General features: G+C 41.7%; 1 protein-coding gene across 35 annotated transcripts in view; it reads left to right on the top strand.

Annotated features, from left to right (window-relative positions):
• ANK3 (ankyrin 3) overlaps positions 1–13,847 on the top strand; it is an 825,851-nt gene that overhangs the window by 495,979 nt on the left and 316,025 nt on the right. For 28 of the 35 annotated variants that reach the window (XM_068258465.1, XM_068258464.1, XM_068258476.1 and 25 more), the window contains exon 1: positions 3,353–3,403. The exons of 6 other annotated variants lie outside the window; for them this stretch is intronic. In XM_068258465.1, the coding sequence (XP_068114566.1) occupies positions 3,368–3,403 (36 nt within the window). In that variant the 5' untranslated portion in view covers positions 3,353–3,367. Of the gene's footprint in view, positions 1–3,352; positions 3,404–10,170; positions 10,285–13,847 lie in introns of those variants that run through there. One more of the 35 variants, XM_068258460.1, reaches the window with a different exon arrangement.

Consider the following 13,847-nt stretch of genomic DNA (forward strand, 5'->3'; position numbering starts at 1 on the left):
GCAAAGAGATCAGCAGCACTGCCAAGCAACTGGTATTGTTAAAAAGGAAATATCCATATCCCTCCTAGTTTAGGTTCCCTTGAATGGAGTAGTGTGCTGTATTGGTTATCGACCTTGTCAGGTCCCAATATGCTGTGCTGCTGAACCGATCAGCTTTATGTACTGATAAAGGGATGAAGTCAGTCAGTCTATATATATATATATATAAATATATATATATATATATATATATATATATATATATATATATACCTTGTCTGCTATGCATTTATACATATGTACTGGAAGGGATTTTTTTAATTCTGATTTCAGGTTACAAGGTATAAACCGTATCAGTTTAGAAAAATACTTTGTGAACAGTGGCAGTACAGAGATTCAGTGATTGGCATCTTGGACCTGATGAGCTGTCCTTGCAGAGAGATCCAGGAGTAGGGTGCAGTACCTGCATAGTCCTCTGAATTTTTAGGGCTAGTTTACATTGCTCAGTTGCTTTGCAGAATAATTCGGCCTGTCAACTCACTGCCCATACAGTTCAATGGGGCTGTTCACAGTACTGTTTTGTAACTGATCGCATTATTCTAACTCACTGCATAACTGCGGTAACGGAATACTGTGAATCCAGCCTCAAACTGATGACATTTTATATGGTAGTCAATTTCCACTCTTGAGACTTTACTACATAACTGGCTATTTTCTTTACTGGATTTTAGTTGTAGTTTGCTTTAAATCCTGTGAGAATCCTGTGAATTCTTTGTGGTAGAGAATAACACTTCAGTGGTTAATCCAGAAAATCCATAATCGGGTTTCTGTGTAATATTCCACCAAGTAAGAATATTATACACTTTCATTAATCTTACAAGGTAGATCCAGATTAACACTTCAGAAGATTATTTTTGCATACTAACAGTGTGCTTGGCTAATCCAATAAAAATATTAGAGACATTAAGTTTTCAATCTTTTATGGAATTTACTATGAATGAAATATGGAAGGAAAAGCGGATCTGGTATGTAAAATAGTCTTTTCATGTATAGTACACACTTCTAGGAATTTAAAGTATTAGGCTAATTTCACTGTGGTGCAGGGCATTGTGTTCCCTGTATAACAGAAATGCAACTGAAAGAAAAAACGTGATACCCCACATTACAGCCACATTGTGTCGCATACAGTGAAGCATACAGCCAATGAAAAGTATGCTTCACTATACCTGTTAGTGTGGGAGTTTAGCAGTAAAGCGCTACATGTAATACGTTACCCTACTGCAACCCGTTATGCCACAACACTACTTCTGCACTTTGAACGTCTTAGGCCCCTTTTACATTAGGCCACTTTCTTTGCATTGCATTACCCTTTCTGCAAGCAGGGTAACACAACAGCAAAGAAAGTCTATGGGGTCTAGTACACTTACCACGTTGTGTTGTGCCTGAAGTTCTCAACCTGCACGTTACCCTGTGACTTCCACGGCGACACAGCAGCGGCAGAATGCATGGAAGCCAGTGGGTGACACAGAAATGTTACATTTGTTGGTGGCAGTGTGGTGCGCATGTGCGGAACAACAAATATATGACGGCGAAGCCGGGAATCCCAGTGATGTACTTTTTGTCCAGCAGGGAGTGAGTCACTGGGCGAGGGGCAGCGAAGGGCGTGCGGGGGGCATGGGAGCTGTGTGGGGGTGGGGGGGTGGTGCTATGCATATGGCTCTGTCTGCGCACTCTGCCACAGGTCATATGAACCCATTTTTTGGCGTTGTGATGCTGGCGTTACCCTTTAGAGTTATACTAGATCAGCAGTAATTAGGGGTAGTCATGAAGCACCAAATAGGGTCTTAAGGCCCTGCTAGCATACCTTAATATCTACTTTTCACTCCATTGCCGACAGTGTATTTTGGTTTCTTGAAATTTATTTTCATTTTTCACAATTTTTGTGAACTTTTTGCACATCTTTACCTGTGAGTTTTTGGAATGTGTAGAGGACCTAGAGAAGGTCTGTAGAAATAAAGATAGTACCGTCTTTCCCCTAAAATAAGACATCCTCCAGAAGTAAGCCCTATCTTATATTTCAGGCACCCTTGAAATATAAGACATCCTCAGAAAATAACACCTATCTGCAAGGAGGGCTGGTGCTGGGAAAATTGGGGCAATGCTCACCGAACACCCTTCAAGAGTGTCCCCCTGCCCCCCGCTGTGCCATGCCACTGATTTACCTCCTCTACTCCCTGGCCCCCCTCCTCCAGAGAGTCAGATCCAGGAGCGGGCTGCTGCTAATGCTGTGCATCATTCAGTTCTCAGATAAACCGTGAAGGCAGCTTTGGGTGTTCAGTTCTCAGATCAGCGGTGAATGCAGCTCAAGTTGTGCAGTAACAGCGCAGATTGTCTCTAGTCTGCTGTTTACCTTCTGACTGCCACTCACAGCCGCTCCCCCGCCTCCTGTATAGCACGGCTCCCCGCCTCTGCCCCTTCCCTCCCCGCCTCCATAAGGGGAGCCGAACTATACAGGAGGCAGACTAGCGACGGTGAGTGGCAGGCAGACGGTAAACAGCAGACTAGCGACAATCTGCGTGTCGCTAGCCTGGCAGTTTTTAGAATGGGGGACAGCAGAGCACGGGGGGAGCCTGGGGGCACTCTGTAAGGACACAGAGGCTGGTGATTGTGTGCAGAATTGTATGCAGAATGTGCCTCTGTGTCCTAATATTGATGTCACAAACCCACCTCAGGTTCTCTTTAAGGATTGTTGAAAAAGTTATAAATGGTAATTTAAAGCATCCTTTTGAGACCACAAAGAACAGTGCAATCAGATTGATAGCTTAATCTCACTCAAATCAATGGAATGTACAGACAATTTTTGCACTTCTTAATGTAGGAAAAAATCATAAATTTGGAAGAAGTTCCGCTGGAGAGTTCCTTCCTACCAAATTCGATTGCGCAAGCTCTCAAAACCAAAAGTTATTGGTGGATTGTGATTAGTTTGACCAAATCTGCTGCAGTGAAAAATATTGATCGGTTGAGTGAAACCGCATATGACTGGAGAGCTGATAAGCTGAATGACAAAAGCCTGCCCTGTGTCCTTCCAGACAAGTGTAGGGAAGCAGCCAGCTGATTGCACTGCTATTTTTGGCATTCCACATATCATGGTTACATATACAGAGAATGATTGGAGCTTACAAATATGGTAAGCTGGCCAGGAATCCTCATGCAGAGTGCTCCGTGGAGTGTGTGAATGTTGTGGAGGCTAGAGTTGGGACTCTGGGACATCACATGGAATTGTAGAGTCTGCCTTTTCGGAACTACGCTTTGTTTTTTTTTTATTCCTCCCTCTTGGGATGCAGAGTTAATCCATCATATTATCAAGTTTCACTGTAAGCAGGAGAAAATGGCGGTGGAAGAAGGAGACAGCGTTTTCGAGCAAGTAAGGTTACCTCCATCTTTTCCCTACACTTATGCAAGAACGTCATAATGGCTTGCATGATTTGCCTTCTGTTTAACGTAATTCAGCAGCAAGGAACAGATGTAATGTTTACACTCAGCTGCACAGGACAGCGGCGTTTGCCCTTGCCTTTAGGTTAGATGTGATCACGCAGTACGTATGAATATGCTCATTGGCACTTGATAGATGAGGCTGATGTGTTGTGTAGCGTCCTTCTGAATATACAAGCTAAGCAATAATAATTTTATTCATTGACTTTTATCCTTTTCTGTTATTTATGTGTGTCTCTGGGGAGGTTGTGTTAAAATTCAGAAATCTAGTGACCAGTTACAGCAGTTATCAGCATGAGAGTTTCTGTTTACCTGCCGACAGTATGGAATGATTCATGAGTAGTTTTACTAATATGTGGGTTGCAGAGATTTTTTTTTATTTTTTATTAAATACGCATTATTTTCTTAAACGTAATGTTACGGTAATTCAATTATGAATATGCTGCTTGGGGGGAAGACAGTGCCTATTTATTAACTTTTTTTAATGTTTTAATGGTTAATGGCATTTCTAGACTAACCAAGCAAAACGTTGCATATGCAGCAATTGGAATTGAATAGGGTTTACAGGACAGCAAACCAAACCACTAAAAATGGATGCACGAAGCACCCTAAGTAAGATGGGCGCTGCCATAGGTGGCAATGATAATAGCTGCCATTAGTGGTATTGGGAGGAAATTTGGGCATCCGTTTGCGGTAATGACGATAGCCATGATTTGCGTCTGTGGGAGCAGTGCCTGCACAGGGCGGTCCTGCTAGTGACATAATCTATGATTATGTCCGACCAAAGCCTCCCGCCTGAATGCTGACTAATTTATGCAATTCCTGCTAGATTTGGTACGGCAGGCAAAGGACGTATAACTGCACTTGATTGGTTGACAGGCGCCTGCTGAACAAATAAAGGTAGGAAATTGCTAGAGCTGGGTGTGAGCAATTGAGTGTGTTGCACGATTTGAATAGTCAGGAGGACATTTGGGTGCCAGGAGGTGCCTCGTTTGGTCATAGTAAATTATTGGTAAAGATTACCTATATGTTACTATTTGAATGTGGTAGAATATCAGTAATTTTTCCAATATTCTACTACCCGCAATATCCTGCGCTCTTTTTTTCCAGGCGATTTTATTACACGAACGCCAGCAAACACCATTCATAAGTTAAACAACTTTTAATAGCACTTTCAACAAAGTTAGTATATTACATCAATAAAGCTCTTATATACATCTCAGATTTATTAAAATATATAATGTTGTTGCATCCAATCACTGATAACGTGTTTGCCACAAATAACTACCAGATTTAAAGGGAACCTGAAGTGAGAGGTATATTGAGGCTGCCATATTTATTTCCTTTCAAACAATACCAGTTTCCTGGCAATCCTGCTGATCATTCCAATATCAGTAGGATCTGAATCACTCACCTGAAACAAGCATGTGGCTAATCTAGTCTGATAAACTGACACATTTTGGCTCAGTAACTGTTAAGTGCCAGGTACCATATATTTATATGCTGCTATTAAAGTTTATACCTGTTAAATAAAGCTGGCAGATGCTCAATTTGCAGTTTCTCCCCCACAGATCATACACTTTTCCTCCTCTCCCTCCTAGTTTCTACAGAGCGTTCCATGGTTCGCATTATAGAGCAGAACATATTGAATTGCAGTGCCAGGAATCCTGGGCTGCATTATTTCACATTTGTGTTAATTAAAAACACAAATATTGATAATCCCCTGTAAGAGTACCCAGCAGATCTGGATTGCCCATCTGGCAAGTCTGTTAAACACAACAAAGGAAATAATTCGTATGCACAGCACCCTACCTGGGGACTTTCAAACAGAGCTGCACCTGAGAATTGCTTACAAGAACCAATATTATATTCAGGCCACAAGGAGTAAACAGTTTAACAATCCATCTTGCGGTGATCCGCATAAGGTGCCAGGACAAAGGCATTTGGCAGGGTCAATATCCTGCAATTTATTATTGATAATGTCAGAATTTTCAATCCAGTTCTGTTTTAAAGTAAAGTACTTTTCAGAGACTTCTGGATGGGCCAGTTCGGAACTGAGGTGTGATGTTCATCAAATGGCAACACAATCTGCTCTTCGCAACAATGTGTGTGGTTGGATGTTTTCCACAGCAGATTGCAACACACGGGAACAAATTGAGAATGGAGTACTGGCCCATGGGAAAGTGCTGCAGTCTTCCACCAGTCAGTTTAACCACCAAATTTAATGGGATACTGTAGGGGGGTCGGGGGAAAATGAGTTGAAGTTACCCGGGGCTTCTAATGGTCCCCCGCAGACATCCTGTGCCCGTGCAGCCACTTACCGATGCTCCGGCCCCGCCTCCGGCTCACTTCTGAAATTTCAGACTTTAAAGTCAAGTGTTTCAAGTGTTTCTGACCTTGCCAGATCTGACTGTATTAGTTGCATGCCTGTTTCAGGTGTGATTCAGAGTCAGACACTAAAGCAACCAAATAGTTTAGCAGGGCTGCCAAGTAACTGGCATTGGTTAAAAGGAAATAAATATAGCAACCTTCTTTTCTCTCTCGTTATAGTTGTCCTTTAAATTTCACTGGTTTGTAACCATGGTAAAATATGTTGCTTGATATATAGTATGGACAGAAACCCAACCTCCTGAATTAATTATTTGCTGCTCGAAGAAAAGGATTTAAATTGTGACCCGTGCAGCACTGATACATGTTATGAGGTCAGCTCTTGAGAAATGCATTTATTTATTTATGTATGTATTATGTATGTGACTACGTGTTGAACTGATTGTAGCAGATTGAATGCTTGAATTTAGTTTTTCACTTTACGAAGACTTGTGTTGGTGTTTGTACTTCTGAGGAAGCTATGATTGTAAAACAATGTTTGCTAAAATCCTAGTATGGTAGGTACATAGCTAACTTAGAGAGGATTATATTCGTCTTAACAGAACTGGAGTTTCAGTTAGAATTCTGTGCCTTCATTATCATCCATAGTTGTGTAATATCCTTAGGAGTAGTTTTGGCAGATAAAAGTGGTGGTCATCCTATAAAACAGTATTTTTTTTCTTCGACCGAAAATCTCCAGGCTCGTGATTGGAGAATATAAGGAAAGCCTGGTCTGATTTCATTCGAGGAAATCTGCTTAAAGCATCCGCAAACTCTTGCACAGCACACAATGAAAAGTCTTCATTCCACATATGGGCCCATATGCAATTCACTTTTCCTCCTTAGTTTTCTCCAAGTTGATATTTTTAAACTTGCCAATAAAATGCCTTTTAAAAAAAAATAAAAATGCAAATCCACTTACCTGGGGCTTCCTCCAGCCCGTGGCAGGCTGGACGTGCCCTCTGCACCGCTCCGCAGGCTCCTGGTCTCCTCCGGTGGCGCACCCGACCTGGCCAGACCGGCAGCCAGGTCGGGCTCCTCTGCACTCCAAAATGCGTCTCACGCGGACCTCATCGGACCTCCTCCGGCTGTACTGCGCAGACGCAGAACTACTGAGCCTGCGCAGTACAGCCCGGATGATGTCAGCGCGCCCGCATGAGGCGCATTTTGGAGCGCAGAAAAACACGACCTGGCAGCCGGCCTGGCCAGGTCGGGTGCGCCACCGGAGGAGACCAGGAGCCTGCGGAGCGGTGCCAAGGGCACGTCCTGCCTTCCACGGGCTGGAGGAAGCCCAAGGTAAGTGGATTAGCATTTTTTTTTTAATGGACCGTGAACCTTCCCTTTAAGCCACCAGAAAACAAGAACATACAACAATTTTAATAGTACTTTTCAAATACTTTTTGGTGCTTTTTTAGTTGAAAAGTTATTTTTAATTGAAGATGAAAAAATATCGCCTAGGAGAAAACTCAGGTGTAAAAGTGAATTTGAGTTGCATGATTTCCATAAATTTTATTGAAGAAATCGATTTTTCTCCCAAAAAAAACACGTTGTGGTCAATCTTTTATAGCGGAGAGAAAGTTCTGAGTTTAGTTCGACTTTAACCAGTAAGCGGTTTTCAACCCTCAGTTGGGTAATTTCAGTCAGTGTACAGGATTACAAAGGAGAAGAGAGAGAGGCACCGTACCTATATCACACCTTTATTGGGTTCCAATGGACATCACAAGTGGCGGTATGCAGTGGGGGTTAGGTGAGGCCTGACAGCCGTTTCGCGTGCTAACGCGTCATCAGAGGCACAGGTTAGTGCCTCTGATGACGCGTTAGCACGCGAAACGGCTGTCAGGCCTCACCTAACCCCCACTGCATACCGCCACTTGTGATGTCCATTGGAACCCAATAAAGGTGTGATATAGGTACGGTGCCTCTCTCTCTTCTCCTTTGGAATATTGTTACCTCATCCGAGCAGCACGTATCCTACAGCACCAGTGGCTCCAGCCCACCTGCCGCGTCTAGTGCCAAGTCTTCTGTTCTTTATCTTGAATACTTTAGTGTACAGGATTACTAAAAGGTCAGTGATTTACCGGGCAGATAACTGAACAACGTTGGGGCGGAAGCTGTACATACACTAGATTCTTGGCCATGACTGACCCGAACCACCGCCTCTTCCGAAGATCATCTCGCCTGTGTACAAGGCTTATGCCAGCTTTTCAGTATCCCTCCAGTTCCAGTATAAACCCAGACTAGATTTATGCTCTCCTGTGATTTCCTGGCTAGGAGAAGCTAATGAATCAGGGCCAATATGTTAGGTTATGTTACCAGTGTAGATGTAAATAGTACTTGGCAAAGTTGATGATTTCTTGTCTCCTTGTCCAAACAATAGTGCCTTGACATAGTGTGCTGTTTATCATGTATGCAGCCAGCAGTGTGACATCATTCTGCAGCACAGGGCTGAGCCAGTTATGACACCTGACACCACCAATGTTTTATTGCAGCTTAGCATTGCCTGATGTTGGAAGGCAGAAACTAAATAAGCATTGATATTAAGAGCAGCAAATGACAATCCATGGCAAAATTCTAACTCACTTTGTACTATAATTAACCAGTAATCAATACTAGGCTGCATTACCCCTGCAAATCCAAGATGGAAATATCTAAATCCCACACCATTGTATTTAAAGTGATCCTTTCTCATAACCTTGAAGTGAAATATACTGAAGAATGAATGTATGCAGCCTGAAAATAGACCAGTGGTGGTAACTTTGGTCACTTTGGGATTTGATTGGTCTATTTCCAAACTGCATATATTTTCATAAACATTAACATAAAATCTGCATCAACTTGGAATTATTTGCATCATTGAATGACCAGCCATAATCAATGATGCTCAGATAATATCAACCACAGAGAATATGACTGAGAGGCAGAGAGTGGTAGGCAGAGTTTAGTGGAATGCTGATAATGATCTAGTGGTGATCAGTAGATTCTAGTGACAGGTAGCTAGGGATTAGAAGACTGATTTTAGTTCAGCTCTAAGAAAATCAATCGGAAAAAACGATTAAAAAAGACTGCCAGAAAATGGTATGGTGTGTACTTAGCATAATGACAGTCAGATAACAGACAATGGATTCCAGTGACAGACTAGTCATGGTCAGGAGATTCTAGAGGTATGCCGGTAAGGATTGCTGGATTCTAGTGCCAGGGAGGTAAGATCAACTGATTCTAGTGACAGGCTGGTACCGGTCAGGTCAGGAGATTATAGAGGTATGCCGGTAAGGATTGCTGGATTCTAGTGCCAGGCAGGTAATGATCAGTAGTTTTTAATAGCAGGCTGGCATTGTTGGATACTTTCAAGAGACAAGTACAAGTGATAAGTAGATTCTAGTGATAAGTAGTGATTGTTACTGTGCTGACTTATAGTGAGTGCCAGATAACAGAGCATGCTAAGTTGCAGTGGGTGCTGAGTAACTGTGGATGGTAAGTAGCAGTAGATTCTAAGTAAACGAAGGGCTTGATGCACCAAAGTGCAGTAATATTGCCTTTCACAGACAGAGCAAGGCAATAAAACCCCTACTATCGAGAGTGTGTACTGCAAGTTACAGTATTAGTGTGACCAGCGATAAACTAGTAGCATTAGTGTTGCTATGGTAACACATGTCACTAACGGTCATTACCAATATGCCTTGAGATAATGAATTGTATGTGTTGTACAGCTAAGAAATATAACATTAGTAGCAAAGAAAAGAGTCTCATATTGTTTTCCAGTCCCGGAAGAGTTAAAAAATGTAAGCTTGTTATCTATGCAAAAGAGCTTCCCTGAACTATTCAACCCACTGGGTCCAATACAGTCCTGTTTTCTGAAGCACTTAAACAGCCAAGGAACAGTGAGGGACAGCTTGATATTAGGTTATACTGCAAGGAAGTTCAAAGAGTCATTATTTCTGCTTTGTTTTATAGCTTATAATACAGTTTGGTTTCAAAACTGCAACTGTGTTCATATGATGCAATGTTATAAATAAAGCTATATAAATGAAAATAAAAATGATACTTCATGTTCTATTCATTATCTGAACTACACATACAATTCATTATATTTTTTTTTTTGCTCCCGGTTTGCTTTGATACTTTGATAGATCATAAAGATTTAGCATGAAAGCTCATTCCTCTATAGCCGTAATAAGTAATTTTAGCCAGTTTTTCCTGCTGTGCATCGAGCACATGGGATTGTTAGCCACACGCAGCAGCAGAGGTGAAATCATCATTGAGCCCGTGCTGTGGATTTAGGAGTGTGCTGACCCTGTGCAAGCCTGATTATACAACAATGGGACAGTATTTACTGTGTTGTCACAGAGGTTTGTTAGCACTCATTTGGATCCCCTGCCTATCGATGGTTTCATCTGGGCTCTGTCAGCACCAATGGGCTAAACTATGGAAAAGAACAGCACCTGCAGGGTACCGTGTCTTCTTCTATTGCAGTATAGTGATGTGATAGAATATGGCTTTGGCTGTTGTACTGTGCAGTTGTACTTTTTCTAAGTGGTATGATATGAATTGTCCAGGGTCATTTGTTCATCTGATGAGCTGCCCAAGGCACGTAGATAACTGTATGGGTATCCAACACTGCTGACTGTGTTCAGTTGGGGAACAGTGTGATTTCACATAGAATAGGCCACTCAGAGGTTACTATATACCTGCAGTCTGTTGCTATGGTGCACTGCACATTAAATCTCAGTAAGGGCCGCACAGGTTTGCTTGTGAAGGGGGTTGCTGTCAGGGCAAGGACTTCTTTATAGCTTGCTTTGGCAATCCAAGTCACTGATGTACTTTAAAGTGAACCCAAGGTGAAAAAAAACCTGATAAACAATTTTATTTCTACTCCTAAAAAAATACCTTATTTTAGATATCCCATGGTTTTATTTTATAGTTAAACATTTACAAAGTAGATTGAATGTTTTGTTGCCTCTGGTCAGTGCCAGCCTAATAAGTGTCCCAGAATTAGAAAAAAAGGTCAATAGTTCATGTATTTCATATCTCCCTGCCCTCAGAAGTTATATTCTGACAGGAAGACTTTATGGCTGTAATTGCTTGTCAGAGAGGTGTACTATGTTCCCAACAAGGTACAGACAAGACAGAAGCTGTCACTTGCATGCCTAAAAATTAACTCTTTCAGGCAGCAAAAATAATAATAAAAGTAAAACTGCCTGGTTATTAATATGTTTTGTACTGTACATACATATGTTTATCTCATCATGTCACATATCGCCTTGGGTACACTTTAACATTGGGGTGTCATGCCAATAATATCTTCTAAAATATGGTAGCTGGTTGTCGTGGTGAACCTCTGTCTATAATGCTTTAATCCTTTACCAATCATTGACTCATAGAGACCTTTTTATAAAGATTACAAGAAAGACATTGGAATTGCAGGACAGGAGCAAAAGTAAGCAACTCAATTAGTCAAAGGCATGGAAGGTCTCACTCACAAGGCATGCCAGTTGTATGAGGCAGTTTTGATAATGGAGAGACTCTGGAGACATAACAGAAGATGTTTAGGTAATACATTTACCTTTTTTCTTTTACAAGATTTCTTTGCAAGCTTTCAAAACTTTAAGATTCTTCTTCAGGCATGATACAGAACTGGATTGGTTCTGTACAAATGACAAGACAGCATGAGCTACGTAAGGAGGATAGGAGACCACCAGTTTTGAAAAGGTTTTTTTTCACAGTAAGAGTAGTCAGGGCCGGTTTAAGCAACAATGGGGCCCCAGGGCAAAATAAACCTGGGGGGCCCCCCCAACATATACCCCGGAACAAAAATCGGCATTAGGGGACCTTTTTTGCATCTGGTATAGTCAGGGTGTGAAGTCCCAATTGGTCAGAGCTCCACATTCTGGCTATCCCAGCCTACATGGGGGACAAGGGGTTAAAAAGTTTCAGGAGGGGGGAACCTGCATAATTTTTTTTTTTTTTTAAATTCCCACACTCTAAACATAAAAAAAATTGGGAAAATAGGAAAAAATGCCAGGGATCTTCATACAGCCATATTGCGGCTGTATAGCGATCCCTGGCCAAAGCTTTGCGGCTGCGTATGGACCCCCTGGAAACCCCGTCAGGAAATTTATTGCGCTTTCGTTTGATGCATGTAAAATTACACTACCGTTAGGCTTGCTACTAAAAGTGACATTTACCGCATTTAAAACTATACTTTTTTCCTTCTAAACTTTAAAATCGATTTTCTCAAAAACTATAAGATCTTTTTGAAAAATAGTTTTTTCCTATTATTCCTAATGATCTCCTTAACATATCCTGCAAATTTAGGGTTTCTAGCATTTAAGGTGGATTTGCTATTAACCATTAAAGTCGGCAGGTTTTTAAATGTGTTTTTTTTTCCTTTGAAACTTTAAAATCGATTTTTTCAAAAACTATAAGGCCGATTTGAAATTTTTTTTTCCTCTTGTAGCCACTGGGGGCCCCTACAAGCTCTGGGGCCCTGGGGCAGCTGCCTCCTTTGCCTTAATGGTTGCGCCGGCCCTGAGAGTATTTATGATGTAGAATATAGTTTTTAAAATGTGGATTTTTTTTTTTGCCTTTATGATTTTTCATTCATCTGAAGTAAGGTACAGGGATGATTAAGTGGTTAAACTTGATGGGCATTATTTTTTCAGCCTAAAAAAACGATGTAACTTTCTAATGAGACCTGGGCCCAAACTGATCGCCCCGCACCCTCCACATCTACCTGATAATCCGTTATATTGGACTCTGTTTTTAATTTTCTCTGGGATGTAGCACTGTGTATGGCTTCATTCAGTGGCTGGATGGTGTAATGGTTAGGGGCTCTGCTTCTGACACAGGAGACCAGGGTTCGAATCTCATCTCTGCCTGTTCAGTAAGCCAGCACCTATTCAGAAGGAGATGTTGGGCAAGTCTCCCTAACACTGCTACTGCCTATAGAGCGTGTCCTAGCTCTAGCGCTTTGAGTCCGCCAGGAGAAAAGCACTATATAAATGTTTTGTGTTTGTTTGTTTTGTCCATTCCCTGTATCCTTGCTTTTGTTGCATTCATATCTTGTGGCTAACTGAGTGTCAGTCTACAGCCTGAAGTCATGCTGACATTGAACGTGTCATGCTCTCTATTTCTGCTTTTATGTTGTCTGCTTAGTGTCACCGCACACCCTGCTATTACACGTCTGTTCTGGAATTTCTGATTAGCTATCAAGTTTTAATAATACTAGGTAATATCCAGCCTGCCTATTCTAGTGCATGCCACAGTTAGCTGGCAAGGGGAATAGGTGACCGCTATCCTCTGAGATAAGTGAAGGGGTGAGATGTTCTCTTTTGGTGCCACTAGATACTGTATAAATCGTTGGCTATATATCTAGTGGGGCTATATAACTACCCTCCAGGAGAGTAATGCTATTGTACAATCATAGCACCGTCCACGTCATTTATTACCACAATTACCTGTGGCAGTAACAGTTATAGTTGTTGCTTCTGCAGCGTTGAGTGCACTGGGCTACTCAACAGAACCTCAGATGTGTTTAGCTTTCTATGAGGCTGGGTTCACATATGACATAGCGTAAAAAAATGGCGTTTTAGGATGGTGCGTTTGCGATTTTCTATTGCGTTTTTATCGCATTACTCAGTGCGTTTTGCATTAGCGTTTTTTTACGCAGATGTGTTTTTCATGGGTTTTGCGTGTGTTTTAATGCGTTTGCAGTTCGCTAATGTAAAACGCATATGCATTTGTTTTACATTTATGCAAATTACTAGGAAGACAACAGGAAGTGGAAACTCATCAGAGATCTTTAATTTTTAATAACGCATGAAAAACGCAATGCATATGCGTTACCATAGACTTTCATTATATGCATTTTGGCAGCCAGCCTGCATATTCTGAAACACTACCAGCGTTTGCGAAACGCATACGGTACAATCGCAGTGTAACGCAGCTTCTTCTGCGTCCCATAGACCACCATTGCTGCAGAAAACCCAGCGTTTCCCGGTACGCTAGCGTTT

This window comes from Hyperolius riggenbachi, chromosome 10 (genome assembly GCF_040937935.1).
Source record: "Hyperolius riggenbachi isolate aHypRig1 chromosome 10, aHypRig1.pri, whole genome shotgun sequence".
Classification (NCBI taxonomy): Eukaryota; Metazoa; Chordata; class Amphibia; order Anura; family Hyperoliidae; genus Hyperolius; species Hyperolius riggenbachi.